The sequence below is a fragment of the Amblyomma mixtum genome, chromosome 6, assembly GCF_055824585.1.
Source record: "Amblyomma mixtum isolate Tamu chromosome 6, ASM5582458v1, whole genome shotgun sequence".
Taxonomy (NCBI): domain Eukaryota; kingdom Metazoa; phylum Arthropoda; class Arachnida; order Ixodida; family Ixodidae; genus Amblyomma; species Amblyomma mixtum.
The window spans coordinates 34,714,825-34,734,556 of NC_143017.1; the positions used below are offsets into that span (position 1 = coordinate 34,714,825).

Consider the following 19,732-nt stretch of genomic DNA (forward strand, 5'->3'; position numbering starts at 1 on the left):
GCAGCGATGAGAAAAATAAAAAGGTCAGAGGCCGTGACAGGTCACATAAGCACATTTCCTTTCATCGCATGAAAAGCCTTTACCAATCTCACAACCAGGAAACATGCGCTTGAACAGCTTGCCTGTTTCGGATGACGATATGTAGGAGCAACGGGATGAGATAACTTCAGCGTTCACAAAATTTCTGCATCTGTCATTAGCTCGTTGACCTTGCATGCGCTGTTGATGTCAGATGACCACGACGGTGTATCGACGGCTCGCACGTTCGTGCTAGCAGTAAAATATTTGCGCATCGAATTCGCCGCTGTTCTCATCATACTTGCGCTGTGCTTCCCACTCTTCATATAACTTTTCAAAGGCGACTCTCCCGTGGCAACCAGGTCGAAGGAATTCCCGCATGGTTTTCATTTCAATCGGTGCGGATTCATTGCATCCGGTGCCACTCAGTCTTTGCAATCACTGCGGAACAACCACGCGCTTTGAAATTTACACTTTCCAGGCATTCTTTCGCATTGCAGAACTGCTGCATTCACACACAGATCTGAAAGCTTGTCTGTGCGAATTCTTCGCGTCTAGTCAAATGCTGACACACATTGGACACAAAACAAGCCAAACGGTTGATGGCAATACGGCCATACCTTTTTGAATGGCCGATTACACCACCTCAATGTGGCCAGCCATAAAACATATCCACTGAACTTGTAAAATTCCCGAGAATTTTTTTTTTAAACGTCAAGTAGAGATATACATCCCAAGAAAATAAACAATTATCTATTTCGCATGAGTTTCGTGAGCTTTTTTTAGCGCAAATTGTGATTTCCATCTCTGAAACAAGAGTTTTCAAAGACTTTCAAGGGTTAAAAAAAAATCAAGTACTTTCAAGGGCCTTGAAAATTGGGTTTTCAAATTCAAGGGTTTCAAGGACCTGTGCGCACCCTTGGCTCAGATGCTTTGGAAGGCACCGCTCGTTGCAAATTCCTTGCAAATGTTGGCCTTCTGCTGTTCTGGTAATAGTGGGCCGTGGCAGCCATATTCCTTCCATGTCCGGTGGCGTTGGGAAGAGGAATACGGCGCTGTGAACACTTATCCAGTCACTCCAGTGCCACGAGACATGGCGTCAGCGCTAGTTTATGTCCCCGTGCACAGATGACGCCAGCTCTAGTTTCCGTCACTACGCACGATGGCGCAACGAGCTAATGCTAAAACATTCGCTTTACAGACTCGTAAATGTCCAGCAAGTCTTTTTGTTCTGCTCAAACATCAACATTGATTTCCACACGACGTGAGCTGGTCATCGGCCAATACTATATATCATGTTAAATTGCACTCATCTCGTCGCCCACAGTCCAAACTTGCTGGAAGGCATACGTTGAGCAAGCAAATCAGGTTCATTGTTAGTCGTCAAAATTTCACGCCTGCACTTCAAGGGCACGCGCAGTTTGTGAAAATGAGCAATCGGACTTAGGCAAGACGTGTTGGGCGCAGAACAGGTAGGTGACCAGTTAGGGCGCCAGGATGGGCACAAAAGGAACAAACTTAACCAAGGGCGACGAAGAACCAAGGCAGGGCAACGAGGTAAGGAAGAAGCCGTGGCTGACGCAAGTCATTAGAGGCCAAAAGAGAGGCCTCTGTCCAGTACGGGACATAATCCAGATGATGATGGGAGTTCATGAAGCAGCACTTGCCTCCTCCTGTCAATGTCGAGGAAAATGACGTAGCTCACAGCTTCCGGACTGACATCTGGGGGCCAAAGGCGGCTCTCGTCAACTTCGTGCACATCAGGAGTGTGGGAAGGGGCAGGGTCATTCTGAAATTGGAAGACAGTAGAAAGATGAAACTCAGATGTAGAAACTTCAAAGAGAAGTATCAACAAATGCAAGTTGCATTGCTGGAAATGCTCTTTCTTCCTTCAGACATGGTAATTGCGTGAAACACACGCACCCAAGACAGGGTACGGGACGGGCGCAAACTTACAACTGATTTTATTCAAAGGACACAGCACATATTTGAAGGAAAAAGAGTGCACTTCGAGCATGCGCAGCAAAAGGGTACAGCATGTGTCAATCAGTAGCACGCCAAGGCCAGAACTTACATCGTCTTATCGATAAGGATTTGCTCATGGATTTGCTTTGCTGGGTCATTGGCACGCCTAGTGGTGCAATTAGTTCAATAGTTTTTGCATTCGATTCAGAGCTGGCACCAATCCTGAAAAGGTGTCACTGGTGCAACGCATCAACAGTGCCACACCTTAGGGGCAGCAATTTTCAATTGGGTGCATGCAGGCAGAGCCCTTGTCTGCTCGCTGTGAAGGCATTCAGTTCTCACATGCACTTTTTGAGCGTGGTTGTTTCGTGCCTAACGAGACTTGAGTCAACAACGGACAACAACGACGTTTCTAGTTATGGAGCTCTCTTTGACAATGAAGACGAGGAAACTGACGCCGTGCTGTCTTTCGCCGCAACTCGCTTGGTTTGGACACACTGCAGTCGAATTCCGAAGCACTATGAAAGAGTGGTCACAAAGTGCTTCAATTTCGAATTCATGAAACTATTCAGACTCTCTCTAGAGACGTTCGAAGAGCTTTTAGCGCACTTCAACGCCTCTGCATATTTTCTGGTGCCTCGGGGAGGGCGCACATGAATCCCCGCCAAGAACCCACCTCGCTCATTTAGCTCTTTATAAGTAGTGATTAAAAATAATGTCCTACGGCAGCTCCAGAAGGCTTATTCACTGCTTCTCAGTGGAAGCACCAAGAAAGGGCAAACTTGCAGCATCTGGCTGCATGTTTAGCCCAGAAAGCAAAGGTAACCGTGGCCATTGTAGCAAAACACGCTCGGATTTGCCCTGCCTGCAGTTTACCAAGTGCACACACACCGTTGTTGTGCAGTGTGAGAAAAAAAAAAAAGTTTTGTGCGAACTCGCACACACATGAACGGTATGTCACATGGCAGCTACAACACAAAAATTTGCCTGCTGTCATGCAGATTTCAGTGCCATTTTTTCGCGAAATCATGCTGACCTCATCGACAACAGGGAGAACCTCACCGCCAATATTTATGAGCATGTTAGCATTGTCCGCTGAAAGCCAACTGCACGCGCACAACTTTTTTGCACCTCCTTCACAAGTGGTGCCACGGTTACCAGCACCACAGCAGCACTATGGCTGCACCTGAATCAATCGCGGACAGCAGTGCAGGGGGCGCTGTGAATCAAGGCCTTTGGTGCAGCGCACCACGAATCAGTGCAGGCGGTGCAGTGAACCACAGCTGAATCGAATACAGCTAGTCTTAGTTGATGAAGGCAGCGATGTGCAATGCACTGTGCGAAAGTGTGTATATTAGTTCAATAGTAGTATTGTCGATGAAGAAGACGATAGGCAATGCACAGCGTGAGAGTGTGTTGCAGTTTAAAACGAGGCGTGATCAGCTGCAGTAATAGCACAATACTCTCGTGCAGCGGCCAGAGAAGCTTGATTTGTTAGCGCTGCCGCGGGTTCACAACCCTGTTGTGACAATATTTACTTTATTTATTTCTGACTAGGCCAAGGTCACCCTCAAGGTCAAGCTTCACACAAGCTCGTGAGCCGGTTTGACCTCGTGAAGCAGTGCTTTCGCACTAAAACGTGAACTGGGACCGATACTCTGCTGCATAGCCAGAGGCACTGCTCCATCAACAATGCCTGTAATGCAGCATGATATGCGTTACCAGGAACACTCTCGCACACATGCTGAATGAGTGAAACACCGAACTCGTGCGATGGCTAATACCCCTGTCACATGGCACTTTCAAAGGGTATTGAGTTGAATCTTTGAGATACTCAATCGCTATCAAATTAGAAGAACCTGTGCTGCCACCACACAGCAAACCTGACCACCGTTGAGAGATTCAATCATTTCACACCAAGGTGAATTCTACAGGCATGCTAGCAATCAAGCAACAAGTTAACCTGATAAGGTTAGAAACAATATCTTCAATCATTACAGTAAATGAGCTTCATTGTCTAGGACAGGGGTTCTCAAACTTTTTTGCTTGGAGGAACCACAAAAGCCTTCAATAAGTTCCAGGGAACCCCCCCCCCCCCCCACTGCTTTCACTTACCAGCAATGTTGTCGAGTGCATTTTTGCACAGAGTTGCAAAAGTTAAGCACAGATTAATACAAATACTAATGCGATGGGTGGTACTGCTTCCCTTTTAAGAGCAAGTCAAAGCGTGGCTCAGTAGCACTCAGAGCCAGTCTCATATCAGCTGCCGGGTCAGGGCCGGTGAGGGTTCTCGCGGAACACAAGAAGACAGCCCGCGGAACCCCTGTGTTCCGCGGAACCCTGTTTGAGAACCCCTGGTCTAGGACAACCTGTAGTAGCATTCGTGCACTTTTGAGGAAGTTGGTTGTTCTTGTATTGCTGGAAACAATGGTGCTATCAGTGATGCTACTGGCAAAATCCAATTTGGAGCAATTTTTGGAGCACTATGGAGCAGGGGAAAGTCAATTCAGGAGCAGTTTGGAGCACCAATATTTCTAACCTCGAGCATTTTGGAGCAATAACGTCGATTTAGAAGCACTCGCGTGCATGCAGTTCTTAGCTCTGCAATCTCTTAGATTGGCAAACAACCCTGGAAGAGTTTGAGAGTGATGTAAAGATGTGCTACACCATTAAGTGGCACCAAGTCACACCTGATATGTCCATTCTGTTTTATGCAGCATAATTTAAGAGCGTGACCTTTCTGAAATATGTCAAATTTTTTTATTGAAGAGCACATACTATGCATAACTCTCAGGTAAAGTAGCTCAAATGTGATGACGTGCGGCTCTCCAATTTTCTTTATTCCTTATTAAATCTGTTCCACATTAAAACCTCTCCAGTTATTTAGTAATGTGAGCCAGTTCTATCAGGTATTCTTTTGCACTTGTACTTTCCTCAGCCAAAAGCTATACGACGTATCGCCTCCATATCCTTCTGAGTCAGGCCAGTCACAATCAGTCCCTCTGCTCCCTGAAGCACCACACTAACCCATTACCATGAATATCATTTCATTTTTTTTTTTTTTTACAAATGACGGAGCACCAGGGTCACCAAGTTGCACAACTGGAACGAATGGCGAAGTGCAAATGTAGCAACTCCATGCAGTTGTGCCCATTTATAGCAACCACCGAAAAAGTACGATTGAGATCGATGTGTCAGCAAAATGAGCACTACGGCTATAGCACTGAGTTTCGGATGGGTTGAACGTCCCCGGATGTGGTGCTGGGTTGCAATGAATGCAAAGGCCAGAAGCCCGAGTGCGAGAACACGCCCAGCCGCGATCTTCATCGCAAACGCTCTAAATAAGCGTCAAAATTTTTCCGCGCATAACCTGAAAATGATGGCCGATACACGCATGCGACAGAAAGCAGGAAAAAAATCCTCCACGCGAGCCCTGTATTGTCTTGTCTCGCACACACAAACATTGGCGATTTCTGCCACCGGGCGCAAAAAAATTTCGAGCGGCCGTGGCGGCGATTGAGAGGGCAAAGCGAAGAGGTTCCAACAAGATGGAAATTTTTCGTCTCGCCATGGCGCTCAGTAGCTTGCATATGTGAAACCGCCTTTAGGTGTGAATCTTGTGGGAAAGATGCTCAGTGCAGCGACGCACGCTGATGCGTTAACGCTAATTGTTCATCCTTATGTCCCCCCCCCCCCCCCCCCCCCCCGGCATTAAACAAATAGGCATTCTATTTCATAGCGTCCAATAAAAAAACTTATTGTGCCTCAATCGAGCCACGTGAAGTGACGCGATATCATTCTGTGTTGGAACGCGTTCTTCAGCACCACTGGCTATTGCCCGACCTGTATGCTTCAATCACGAATGTCTTCAAATTAAGATGAAATGTTACATCATAGCAGAAAAATCTTGCCACCTCTCCTGAGCAAATGAATGCCTATTAGCCTAATATGGATGCGCGGCTCGTGCATCGCTGGAGGCCCGTATACAAATATACCATGGAAGCCCGCATTGTGAAGTCTGTTTTTTTTAGTCGGTTTGCTGCAAACTTCTGGACTTAAGGAATGGATGATGAGTGGCACTTAAGTTCGCTATAAATGGGCGTCAACAGGCCTCAACGTTTTCAAATGGCGGCGAGACCTATAGTTATATCCGCCTGGATAGCCGGCGCATGGCGCCGCCGAATTCGACATTAGCTAGTGTGGAGCAGTGTGGGACAATTTTCCGCATTTTTATCAGGATGGCACAGTTGGGCACAAGAGTGAAGTCACTGTAGCTGGAGTGTTTTGTTGCCTGGGCTGTCTTTTCTGCAAAATAAGTTGTATATTTTGAAGTTCTATATTTTTCAAAAATGCTACTACTCCTATTTTATTCCCCCTGCATGTTGTAAAGGGCGCCGAAAGCTTGCCGATTTTCCTAATGTGCTCATCGTCAACTAGTAACTTTTTATGGCAATGCAGAAAAGCAGGAAAAAGGAGAGGGCCCTTTGCCCTGGTGCCATAAGGACTGGTTTGTTCAGGGTGGGGGAGGGAGGGGGGGGGGTGAATGGGGGAAGATGGACAAAGGGTGCGGGTCACTAATGCTGAGGCCACTCCCCATGACACAACAACAAAGGTCCATTTCCTGCCTAGTCTCTGCTGCGAAACCGTGCTGTGAAAACTATCAACCGACTTGATGGCCATTGTGAAAGTGCTGGTAGAGTAGAGCTCAATGGCCTTTCAGCCTTTGGGGGGCCTTGGAAGTGCCGGTGTGACAGGAGTATAACGTAGGCCTGACAAGTTATGAGTTATGCATAAACATTCAAGTAATGTGCACAACATCCCAGAGTAGTGCCCAAAATGAGGTCATGAGAACGACCAGCTTTAAAACTGAACTGCGCAGGAACAAAATGGGCATGCTGTTTTGTCTGAAACTGTCTTCTCCTGAAGTAGAAACTGAGTGCAACAAATGAAAACTGCACACACACACTGCATGACAAAGTACACATTATTACGTCGGTTAGCATTACCTCGGAGAAGTGGTTTTCAACCCAGCGCTTCGTGTCGTGCTGCGTTCTGTCCATCAGGGCCATTTTGTTCGACAGCTGCGCGCGCCCAGGAGATGTGCTGGCAGCGGATTGGTCTTCCTGAGGCGGCAAGCTCTCCTCACTGTCTTCCTCGGAGGCGCACCTTCTCTTCCTTTCGAGGAGAAGGCGGGCGTCACTGACACCGCAGCGAAACGTGCGACTGCCGGCACTCTCGGGTCCTCTCTCTGCACTAGTGCCATTTGGACGACGACGTGGCTGAAAGCCTGGTGTGTGCTGGCGGCCACTCCGGACGCCCCTGCCACTCTTCGACAACCTGCCCCTTTCCACAGTTCTTCCCCTCCACGTTCCCTGGAAGCGGGGCTGTGGGCCACCCACAGGGCCAGTGGCATTCTCATGAGCATCAGCTTCTCTGTTGGCATAGTTACTGAATGTAGGCGCATTGCTGGAGCTTGAAAATGCTAGCGTCTGAGGCGACCCGTCGAATGGTGGCTGCTCCCGCTGGAATGTGCTCTGCGGCCCGTGACTCTTGCCGAACATGTTCCTCTCCTGTTCGCGCTGTCGCAGCGCCTCGAAGTAGCCACGATTTCTCTGCGCGAGGTCGGGCGGCATGCCCCAGACGGGCATCGAGTCAGGGCACGAGTTCTTCGATGGAGTCTGGGCTCGCGCGAGGTTGGGCACAGGGAGCAATCCCCTCGAGGGCGGACTTACTGCATTCGGGGAGCGTTGTAACGGTCCTGAGTGGAGACTGCCGGTATTCGGATTCAGGGGGTACGCAGGACCGACGTCACGACGGGTAGCGTCGTTGTCGCCATCTTCCGCCTTCCACGGGTTGGAAGTTTTCTTCAAAATAGGCACAAGCTGTCTCGGCTCCTGCGCTGTGACAGGCACTGTCCTGTAAGGGTTGCGGTTCGGAAACTGCCTTCGCGCTTCCTCACTGCGATGCGGGCTCGATGAGAAACGAAAATCAGTGTCCGAAGCAGCTTTCACTAAATCGTGAACTGCGTAGTCAGTCTCAGCGCTGTGCCTGGCATTACTAGGCGGGCAATAAGGCCCATTGTCTCCCGAGTCAGAGTCGTAAGATTTCTGGCTCTGAAAATCACCCCGAGGCGGTCTGCGAAAGTAAGTGTCGCTGTAGCTCTCACCGTACGTTGGAACTTCCTCGGAGGTGTTCTCTCTGAACGTGCTGGAGAAAGGCTTTTCGACCAATTCATGACGGCGGTAGCCGAAACTGGAAACGTTTGAACGAGGCTGCCAACGCTCATTATTGTTATTATGAGGCCACGGAGAGCGCCTGGTGCTTCTGTACCTGCTACTCATCATGTCTGTGGTAGCTGACAGTCGCAAAAACCAGCAGGCCCCAGAATGCTGCCTCTGTTGTTGGCACCGTCGAACACGTTTTTCAAAGAGCGCCTAAACAACCATCTTTTCTTTCTGTCGCTTGGTGCCGCGATGATGGCCGCAGTTGCGTCTCCACTTCACCGTACGTCGTGAAATTAATACTGTTTAGCGTATATAGTCTAATATTATTTGTTATTTTAAATTGCTGAACAACAGGATGAATTTAGTTAACAACAAGACGTGACGTTAATGACATAATTTTAAGACTGGAAACCGGCCTTCGGAAACTACCCAAGCTCGATTGCAAACAAGCCAAGAAATAGCCATTTTTATCCAGTTTTGCGATCGCTTCTGAAAAGCTTTGGTGCATGGGCCTCTGTTGCCGTAGTTGCTGTGGCAGCAATCTGCAGATCGTGTAGTTTTAATGTAGAGTCGCATTTGCATTGGCATTTGTGCATTCATTTAACTCAGTGTTGGGTGAGTTTTCTGTGCTTTCAACCAAAACCGGTAATGAGGCTGACTGGGTTTTCAAGATTAATCAAGCTCGGTGGTTCTTGATCAGGGGCATTTGTGTTTCCGTGTGTGCATGCGTAATACATAATATAAGCTTGTGCGTTCTTTGATTACAGATCAGACGGCGATGCGATGAGTGACGAGGCAGGCTTTCGCTGCAAGAAGTGCCGCCGCTCGCTGTTCAGCAGTAGCCACATGGTTTCGTCCCACAGTGAACCGTGGTCGGGGCATGTGGGCTTTACGTGTCCGATCAACCGAGTCGACACTGTCTGGTATGTTCGAGACGAAAACGTGCCTGACTGGCTGCTGGAGCAACTTGACAACGTGAGTGCAATGCGTCTAACATCTGCTTGTCATCAGCGCTTACTTGGTCCATTGGCCTCTGCTACAAAATACTGCACAACACTGTTTATATATATTTTTTTTCTCTTCGGCTGAATCTGATATATTTTCGCACCAGCAAATACACTGCAGGCAACAGTTACTTCTTCCAACATTTGCTGCTGCTTGTTATCGGGAAGCGAGCCGATATAATTCAACACTAAATAAGCTGCCGTGCTTGATTTATGTATCAAACCTTAGTTGCGGTTTCTGCACAACTTGGACACCACTGCATAGTTCTTCAGAAACTTTTATTTATTCCCTCATGCATTTTGAGCTCATAGAAGGTGTAAATCTTTTTGCATTCAGTTCACGGCAACTGCATTTAGATGGAGATGATATGCAAAAACGCCTATGTGCTGTGCGATGCCCAAGTGGTCCAAATCACTTAGAGTCCTTTACTACAGCATCTCTCGTAGTGCATGCGCAGCTTTGGAACACCAAACCCTACACACTGCACTGCACCGTACTGTAGTATTTAATTCGTGGCTGAAAGGGAAAGGAGAATTTACCCCACAAGCCAGAATATTGCTTGCTTCAAATGCTGATGGCAGTTGAAATATAGTTGGAGAGAGATAAAGAGGAACAAGGAATGCAGGGATGTTAACTAGAAGGTTGCGTGTGCCACGGTAGTGCAGTAAAGTCTGAGGTAGCTGACCGCTATAGGCCAAACAAATAAAGCACAGGAGGCTGTGTCCCAAACTGCAGAGACTTACATCCCTTGCAGCAGCTCCCAAAACCCAGTAATCGTAGTTGGCCAGTCCGATAAGTGTGACAGCAATATGGAGAAGTGCTCTGGAGATGCGCAGTATGCGGCTAGCCCCACCACTCTCTCAGGAATGAAAAAATAACAAAGCTTGCAAAGCAGTTGTGATGTCACTTTTCTTGAATACTACTGATCCAAAGTGACGTGACACCAAGGTGGCTTCAGAACCTTCGGGCAATGAGGGAAGGTTGCCTCTTCTGATCTTGCTTTTCCTGCTCGTATCTTCTGAGCGAAAAAAAGGACGGAAGGGGTCACAGTACTGGCACCTTCCAGGTATGGGAAGGCATGTAGGAAGGACCAGGCTGTTGTCCGAGTGTATGGAAACCTTTCTGGCCGACTCAAAAGGCTTGCACGTGACCCCATACTCGCCCACATGAATGCGAAAAGAATGTATCAACAAGAATAGTGACGTGCCCAACAATACACTGTGGCTATATGCCGCCATTCTTACAGGTGCTGTTTGCATAAAATAGTGATGCGAGTGTTCAAGAGGAGGATGATCTTATTGTCACATATTGTTCCTTGAATACAGAGTGAAAATAGCTGCCAGCAAATGAAAACAAAATAAGGATTACTGAGACAACCATGTGAAACAGCACTTGGAGCTTGAAATTGCTTTGAGCTTCAACAAGGCTGTTTGGTGGGCTAGTTGGTGTGTCACTATTCTATTACTGTGCCGAAAACGTACACTGTTACAGGACAAGAAGAATAGAATAGGTGCAGCAACGAAAGTTGGTTGCATGTTTGGTTGCCCTCAATTGTGGGATAGAAGCTCGGACAGTGGTCAATGGCAGCAGCACTTCCGTGAAACCGGAGAGTCACATGTAGTTCAGGCATTCACGGGGAAAAGATCTGTGACCCTGGGCCCCTTGATAGATGTGGCACGTCTATGGTGCTCCTTGCATAACTGTGGACTGCGTATCTGCGCGGAGCCATTAATTTCCGAGCTCTATTACAAATCTGACCCCGACATGCTTTTAATCTTAGGTTGACCTGCGAAATTTATGGACGAAGTGCATCCTAATGAAGTGCAGGACGGCCAACAAAGTTTGCTTAAATGTTGAATGAAAAGATATAACCTCGTGCTTTCTTTGATCATCAAGCAAATTCTTGGGGCATGCAGTTCGTTTTTTGGTGGGGTCGTGGCCACCCAGGCAGCTTCTTTATATTGTGGGTGACACTAAATCTGTGCTTGCATCAGGGTGATACCGCTAACTCGTGAACTGGCGCGGCAACCGCGGCCCCTACCAAAACAGCGCACTAATTTTTGCTTTGTATGCTGTGTTGTTATATGCCAACACGAAAAAGAGACACAACACTGACGAAGTGTAGAATATCATGTTTCAGCTAGCAGGTACTCTCATGTCAAATTTTGTCAACACCACTGTGCAAAAGTGAACAACTATCTAACCCATAGAAGAACTGCAGTTTGGGCTAGTTGGTTTTGATTCATAATGGTGGTTCAACAGCGCAAACACACACAGACCAAAAAAGAGACCAGACACAACACACAAAACAGCGCTGAAGTTCAGCGCTGTTTTGTGTGTCTTGTCTCTTTCTTGGTCTATGTGGGTTTGCACTGTTGAACCACCATTATGTATCTAGCCCAGTTTGCTGGCTTATGAGCAGCCGTTGTGAAAATCTACGACCACCTTTGTGCAAAAGATTGACTGCTCCAGATTGGTAACAAGGCTTCCCAAGTCCAGTCATGTGTATGCGTTGTGTTCAGAGGACTCCCTCGCAAGACGTGATCGGCGCCTTTTGTCAGTGATTTACCCAATGTGGTCGTGCACTTAAGCGAGAGGCCAGATCACCGATCATTTTCCCGCAACTGTATCTTAACTAAATGCGGCTCTCTGATTTCACGGAAGCGCTGCTGTCGTTGACCGCTATCCGAGCTTTGATTCCAGAATCGAGGGTAACCAAACCCACGAGCAGTTTTCGTCTCTGTGCCTGTTTTCTTGGCCGGCTCAAGCAGCTACCCAAACAAAGTGGCATTCGTTTACGACGTAGTTTCTTCGGCTATCACGCCCGGCGACTACCGGCCGAATCTCCGATGCACGCAGATTCCAAGCGGCAGTGCAACACGCGAAGAAAATATGCTTGAGCAGCAGGAGTTGGTCTACTGCATGCACCTCAATCATAGTGGCCGGCAGTGTTGCACCGTAGCTCCGCAGAGCGGTTGTGCACCAGTGCATACCACCTATGAAGAAACGCATACATAAGACTGGTGCCAGTCTCGTGTCTGTCCAAGTGTTTCCCTATTCTTCTTGTCCCATAACAAAGTATATTTTCTGCGCAGTAACAAAATAGTGCTTCAAGCTGTGTTCAGCTAGGCCATGGGCACTATGCGCACTATGAACAGTACATACAGTCCGTCACCGAAGTGCCACTCACAGGTCTTTTAGGCTGCTACAGACAGCAGCGACGTGCAGTGTTATTCTTATTTGCCAATTTAGAGGCTTTATTTGTTTTAGACAAACTCTAAATTGCCAAATACTTGTTCACCCCGTTGCCCATGCACAGAACTTGACTTTGGTCTCATCCAAAGAAGCCACCATGCAGTGAACTATTGCGTTGCAACTCTCTACAATGACTGCACTCTTTACTACAACCCATCTTCCATCTTTACTCCTCTCTACCCTCCCCTACGCAGAGTAGCATGTCAGCGAATATTTACTCCGGCTAAAATCTGTTTTTCATTAAAGAGCTCTCTCTCTAGTGGTACACTAAAAAATGGGATGATTTGCTAGCTGTCACATGATAGCCTTTTAGATCTTATTACTACCTTCTCATACGTGTTATGTTTTCATTTACTTAGTACAAGTAAAGGTAAACTTGAAGAGGCAGAACTCAAATTCTTTGAGCACAAGGCGGTTGAGAGTGTTATCCACGTACAAAAGAAAAAGGGAAAAAAAGGAAGTGCCCTCAGTCTTTACTACACCCTGTCTGACAACTTCACTTTAATAAATCAGAGGAGGTATGTGTTTTTCAAAAGAAAAGTATATAACAGCTCTATCTTACCCGTACTCACCTATGGGGCAGAAACATGGAGGCTAACGAAAAGGGTTTAGCTTAAGGATAACGCACGAGCTATGGAAAGAAAAATGATAGGTGTAATGTTAAGAGATCGGAAGCACCCGGAGTGGGTGAGGGAAGAAACGTGGGTTAATGACATCATAGTTGAAATCAAGAGGAAGAAATGGGCTTGGGCGGGGCACGTAATGCGAAGGCAAGATGACCGCTGGTCTTTAAGGGTAACGGAGTGGATTCCAAGAGAAGGCAAGCGTGGCAGGGGGCAGCAGAAAGTTTGGTAAGCGGATAAGATTAAGAAGCCTGCAGGGATACGGTGGCCGCAGCTGGCAAAGAATAGGGTTAATTGGAGAGACATGGGAGAGGACTTTGCCTTGCAGTGGGCGTAGTCAGGATGATGATGATCCCTTCGTGATAGCTGAATGTGCATTTTGGTGGTTGTGGTGGTGTGCAGACATGGCAAAGAAGGGTGAGGATTGACTTGGTGCATGTCTGCAATAAGAAATGCTCTAAGTCAATGGGGCGTTTCTGACTATTCCATGCAAACAATAGATATGAGAGCGTAGATTTTGTGAGATAATCAGTAGTGGCTAACTCATCAATTTTCAGATGGCATTAAGTTCACCCTTATGTCACTGTGTGAACAGTGTTAAGCACTGAATGTCATCTTGGGCATGTGTGGCGCAGATGTAATACCGGTGTGCCACTAAGCTTAATGTTTGTGTTCTCAACCTTAGGATGTAAATTATACCGTTAAATGTTATATAACAAAGCTCTGTTAGATCAAGAAAGCCCTGGGAGCCAACATGAAGTGCTCACTCCCAGTTCATGTAAGAGCTTTGCTCATTGGCCGAGGTCTCACCAGACATTGGCTTCAGCATTTATGCTAGCATGAACGAGAATGCGCTGACAGCTCTCAGTAGTGAAGCAGTCACAAACGTCGTTACCGCCAAAGTGTTGCGTGGTAATACAGACAGTACTTGCGGTGGTGTGCTGACGCCCAGCCTATTGTGAGTGCAGCCAACGTTCTTCATGGTCTGCTGGCTCGTACCAGAAAAGTAAGAGGCACCAATGGCCTTGGTAAAGTCAGAGACTTGCGTAGTGTCACTGTTGCGAAATGGGATTCAAGGCAAAGCAGCAAGCCTTTCTGTGTGGATGCAAATTTTCCATCTACTTGGTGTGTCCACCGCATTGGTGGCCTAGTGGTTGAGCATCTGCCTTGCATTCGGGAGGTGCGGGGTTCGATCCCCGGTGCCGCCGGGTACCCACCGGTGATGCAATAGGTACCAGCTTCCTCTGGTGTTGGTGCTTGGCTTATTCAGGTTGAAATGCTTGAAAAATGGATCTTTGAACCCACCTTGAGCAAACGAAAATACATTGTGCCATGGCGCTCCTTGGCCGCATATTCCCTTGCACCAGAAGCATTTTCATTGCCATCATACTTGGTGCGTCCTTTCATTTTTACGAAGTTTCGGATCTAATGAATGCATTTGAAGACCCTCATCTAATGGCTAAAATTGGTCTCAGCCAAGTCATTTCCTTTGCAAAGTGGCAGCTGGTGTAGCTTGTGCTGATTGTTCTTTGATTTTCGACTGGCAAAACAGTGATTTTATATGCGGCTTACACTTTTGTGTGTATTCCCTATTGACTTTGGAAGAGAAAGTTGCAGCCGTGTCCATGCTAAACCAAGGCTGCATCAGCATTGATTTGAATGGGTTAGTAAATTATTTTAAAGCAGTAAAACCATTGCTTCTTCATAGTGTGAATTTTAATCTACCTAGATTAAGACAAAGGTAAAAACCATAAAACCGTTACTGGACAGAAAGGTAATTGGAAAGTGCTGTCTCTTTTTTGGAAAGCATAAGTAAGAAGTGCTGCGTGGCTCGATAACACTGCATAATATCATGACATTTTGTGCCCGTGCTGTTTTTATCTTCTCGTTCATAATTCAGTGTTACATATCAGACTTACTGGACCATGTGTGTCATGGCTGTTTTTCTTAGCATTTGTCCACTAGGACATGTGGCAAACCAACAATGGTAAACCTGGTGTGGCTTATGGTTTATGGGGTGTTTAATGTCTCAAAGTGACTCAGGCTATGAGGGACGCCGTAGTGAACCTAGGGTTCTTAAAAGGGACAGTGAGGAGAGCTCTATTAATATTTTTTTTAAAGCAAAATCCGATAGTTCGGCATTTCATGACTTTGTTGCCACTTGGCCGGCAGCGAAAGATGCATTTATTTCTAAGAAATTTGGATTCGAAGTTGAAAAAGTTTTTCCCGCCGCTCTGATTCAAACTTGGGATTCTCCTATGACGACACAGGACTAAGTGACGTGAAACATCACGTGCACATGACGTAACACAGACTCCGTGATTTCTGGCGGCCAGCAGTGCGGCCTAGCAGCAGCCGAAAAGAAAGCTACCGCCAGCCGCACGTTGAAGGCATCTATCGGCTATTGCGGCCGTCGCTACCGTCGCTTCGTTTACGTTTTCACTGGCGTTTTCCCAGTGTTACGGTGGATCCCGTTCTCGAAGTCGTCAACGAAGTTCTCGCAAATAGACACCTTTAGCATACCTTGTACCTTGTTACCGTTAGCGGAATACCGGGAGCCCGCCTACTGCTGGTGAGCAGGCGCTGATTGGTCCCGATGCTGCAGGCGCACGCATAGCTGCCGGGTACGTGGCGCCATCTGGCGACGTCAAGGAGATTTGCGCAAGCATTGGCTGCGCCTCAGTGATTCGTGGCTTCTCGTGTCCTAGTGTTGGTTTTAGCAACACTGTTTTGTCCTATGACCTCATCACGCTTGTACTTGCGAGTTTGGCCTGTGGCGGCGATACCTGTATTTTGGTTCTTGCTCTTTTCTACGTTACAAGAGCTTTATTGTCAGTATGAGTGGCGTTTTTGTAATCAGGAGCTGGTATTCTGTCGATACAAGTCAACTTCAATTTCTCCTCAGTGTCCCTTTAACATGCGCTGACATCGCTACTGTTACTGTGTCACTTCTCTGCCTCAGTGGTGTCTAGAATGAAGTTTTGCTAACAAGAAATTAAGTTTGTGTTAAGGAGTTTTAGTGGCTCATCGTTAGCTAAAGAAATACTCACTGGCTATTGCTGTCTCGGAGGACATCATGCACCTAAATATTGAAAAAAAGCGTGTGAAATGGTGGGGCTGTTCATAGTTTGTTACTTTGGAGCTATAGACACTCATCATTTTGTTGACTTTTTTTTCTTTCCAGGGTGAGTGGGTCAAAGGGAAGCTCTACTGTCCTGGATGCAACGCCAGGCTGGGATCATTTGACTTTGTGACCGGTGCAAAGTGTGACTGTGATGAGTTTGTTCTGCCCCCCATACACATATCCAAGAGCCGCATAGACTGTGAACAGACGCGCAAAGTGGCATCCATTCTGGAGCACATAGTGAAGCCACCGGACAGTGTGTTATTGAGCCACCCTGGTGAACCAAGTGCAAGCTGATAACTGCGCCAAAGGAACCAGAACTCTTCAATTCTACAGTTGTTGTATGGCGCGATATATTTAATAAAGCCCGTTGATGTTATGATATCTTAACACAGTGACATTTCTTGAAGACACTGTTTCTGAGTGTTGTTATTAGACACCTTTAGCATACCGTGTACCGTGTTGTGTTATAGTTACCAGTACCGGAGTACCGGGAGCCCGTGCGCAGCCAATGCACATGCGCAAATCGTCTTGACGGCACCACCAGATGGCGCCACTTACCCGGGAGCTGCGCGCGCGCGTGCAGCATCGGGACCAATCGACGTGGGCTCAGCGGCGGTGGACGGGCTGCCGGTACTCCGGTAACGGTAACATGGTACACGATATGCTAAAGGTGTCTATTGGCTGCCACTGTATGGTTTCATCTGAGCAGAGCATTGTCCAAGACTGGGCAAGCGACTCGCCACTTTCAAAACTTGCAGATTCTTCATTAATATGTATTTATTGGGGTTGCTTGGATGATAATGTGTGGATTAAAAGAAAAAAGTGCATTGGCAGAACTGTGATAGAACAGAAGGACAAGCGTAGACAAACTTCCGGGTGCATGTAAATTGTCCAATCAGAATTCTAATCTTTGTGTGTATGATGCGATTGGCTGCTCCTTGGCAAGATAAGAGTCAACACCATGGCAGCATAACTTTGAGGAAAATATAATTTTTTGAATTAAGAAGTGCCTTGCCAAGTGTAAATCTATATTAATAATCTATAATCTCTAGTGTAATCTATGATCTAGTTGCTAATGTATTAAACAATGGATTTTGTTCTGTATTCACCCATGGACCTCTTCAGAATCTTCCCAAGGCACCTGCTTATAATTATCCTCAGTTGGCAGGCATTATCTTCAATCCCAGTGGGATCATTAAAATTATGACTCATTAAAAAATTGGTCATCAGCTGGGGTTGAAGGTATCAATGCTAAAGTTTTTAAGAACACTAAACACATATGCAGTTTAACTGTATCGCTCCATGCAAGGCCACGGCACAGTAGGAAGAAGTTTGCTTTGACCTCAAAGCATTGGCATGTGGTGTTACACAATAGTGTCTTTATTGTACGGATTGTGCAGATGAAGTGAGCAGAGATTGCGTGGATGCACTTTATCCCTTATATATATATATATATATATATATGTATATATTTTAAGCAATCAAATGAAGGGGAATGAGGGGCTCGTTATAAATATGAGAGAAGCCAACAACCGCAGAAGCCAAGAGACACAGATGATTTTTATTTTTTTATTTATTTATCTACTTTGTGGCGTTGATCAGTTCAGAATATTACTGAATATGTTATCGCTTAAAGATAATTGTTTAGAAAAGAAGCGACAACATAATCAGTAATATTCTGAATTGATCAACACCACAAAATAATCGTGAAAGACATGAGAGCGCAAAACAGCAACACGGACGAGGAAAGGAACAAGTACTTCTTAACCATAAAATAAATAAATTAATTAAAAACAAAAGTCATCTGTGTCCCTTGGCTTCTCATATATATACCGGGTGTTTCAGCGAACACTTTCAAAAATTCTCATAAGTAGAATTTTCTTGGTAAAGATATGGCTTTTGCAGCATAGTATTACCAATGTTGGCGGACACCAGAAAACCAGTAAATCATATTAGGTAGTAAACTAGTTCACTAATTTTTAATAATTAACTTTTTAACTATTACAGTTAGGTACCTAGTTGCAATTAGATATTTGTAGCCGGTCGTTAGTAATAGCCATATCAGTTTTTAGAATTTCGAAAACGCAATTACCCTCACCGCTGTGGCTCGACAAAGTCTGGCTGTTTCGTGCGAAAAATACATGCGCTATCGAAAGCATGCAGGCAAAGCATCCCCTCCAGTGCACGTAACTGGTCGAAAAAGCCAAATTTTGTCGAGCCACAGCGCCGAGGATAATCGCATTTTCGAAATTCTAAAAACTTATATGGCTATTACTAACGACCGGCTACAAATATCTAATTGCAACTAGGTGCCTAACTATAATAGTTAAAAAGATAGTTATTAAAAATTAGTGAACCAGTTTACTACCTAATATGATTTACCGGTTTTCTGGTGTCCGTCAACATTGGTAATACTATGCTGCAAAAGCCATATCTTTACCAAGAAAATTCTACTTATGAGAATTTTTGAAAGTGTTCGCTGAAACACCCGGTATATATATATATATATATATATATATACCAGGTGTTAATCAGCCAGGATATTAATCAATCAGCTGCCAAGAAATAATTTTTGATATATATATATATCAAAAATTATTTCTTGGCAGCTGATTGATTAATATAAGATAAAGTCACCAGAAATTGAAAAACATAAGATTTAATTCCCGACGTTTCGGCTGGAGGACCAGCCTTTTTCGAGTCTATTACAGTATTCTGTAATACTGTAATACACTCGAAAAAGGCTGGTCCTCCAGCCGAAACGTCGTGAATTAAATCTTATGTTTTTCAATTTCTGGTGACTATATATATATATATATATATATATATATATATATATATATATATATATATATATATATATGAGAAGGGGTATGAGGGGTGCTCGTTATAAATATGACAGAAGCCAATAGCCACAGAAACCAAGGGGCACATGGGATTTTTAATTTATTTATTTATTTTGTGGTGCTGATCACTTTAGAATATTACTGAATATGTTATCGCTTAAAGCTGGATCCCACCGGCGGCATGTGGTTGTTTTTTCTTCTGCTTTTCTAATCAATTAGCTTTAAGCGATAACATATTCAGTAATATTCTAAATTGATCAGCACCACAAAATAAATAAATTAAAAATATAAATAAATTATAAATAAATTAATATATATATATATATATATATATATATATATATATATATATATATATATATATATATATATATATATATATATATATATATAGTGGTGGTGACCCTTGTATGCATGAAGCAGACTGCAGTAAACCGCTGAGTGGCATCCCAAGGATACGGATGCTTGCCTTGTGCCCACAAAGACGCTTGTGGCTGTAATGATACGCATACTTGCGTCCAACCTGTGTGTATGTGGGGTGACACTGTTCAGTGCTTATCACTGAAGTCCTGGAAAGTGCAGAGATTGCATATACCGGATAAAGAATGAGATACTACAAGTGCATTTCTTTTGAAAAAAAAAAAAATAGAACATTGCACATGTGTCATG

General features: G+C 45.4%; 2 protein-coding genes across 3 annotated transcripts in view; one reads left to right on the forward strand and one right to left on the reverse strand.

Annotated features, from left to right (window-relative positions):
- The window catches only part of LOC149338768 (uncharacterized), a 41,133-nt gene extending 32,683 nt beyond the window's left edge, over positions 1–8,450 (reverse strand). For both annotated transcript variants that reach the window (XM_089547778.1, XM_089547779.1), the window contains exons 1-2: positions 6,990–8,450; positions 1,686–1,807 (exon numbers count right to left, since the gene is read on the reverse strand). In XM_089547778.1, the coding sequence (XP_089403904.1) occupies positions 1,686–1,807; positions 6,990–8,327 (1,460 nt within the window). In that variant the 5' untranslated portion in view covers positions 8,328–8,450. The remainder of the gene's footprint in view (positions 1–1,685; positions 1,808–6,989) is intronic.
- Positions 8,451–8,681: 231 nt separating this feature from the next.
- On the forward strand, positions 8,682–16,604 carry LOC149338770 (E3 ubiquitin-protein ligase RNF180-like). Its single transcript, XM_089547782.1, has 3 exons — positions 8,682–8,822; positions 8,975–9,182; positions 16,275–16,604. The coding sequence occupies exons 2-3, from the start codon at positions 8,991–8,993 to the stop codon at positions 16,509–16,511; spliced, it is 429 nt and encodes a 142-aa protein (XP_089403908.1). The 5' UTR covers positions 8,682–8,822; positions 8,975–8,990; the 3' UTR covers positions 16,512–16,604.
- Positions 16,605–19,732: the final 3,128 nt, after the last annotated feature.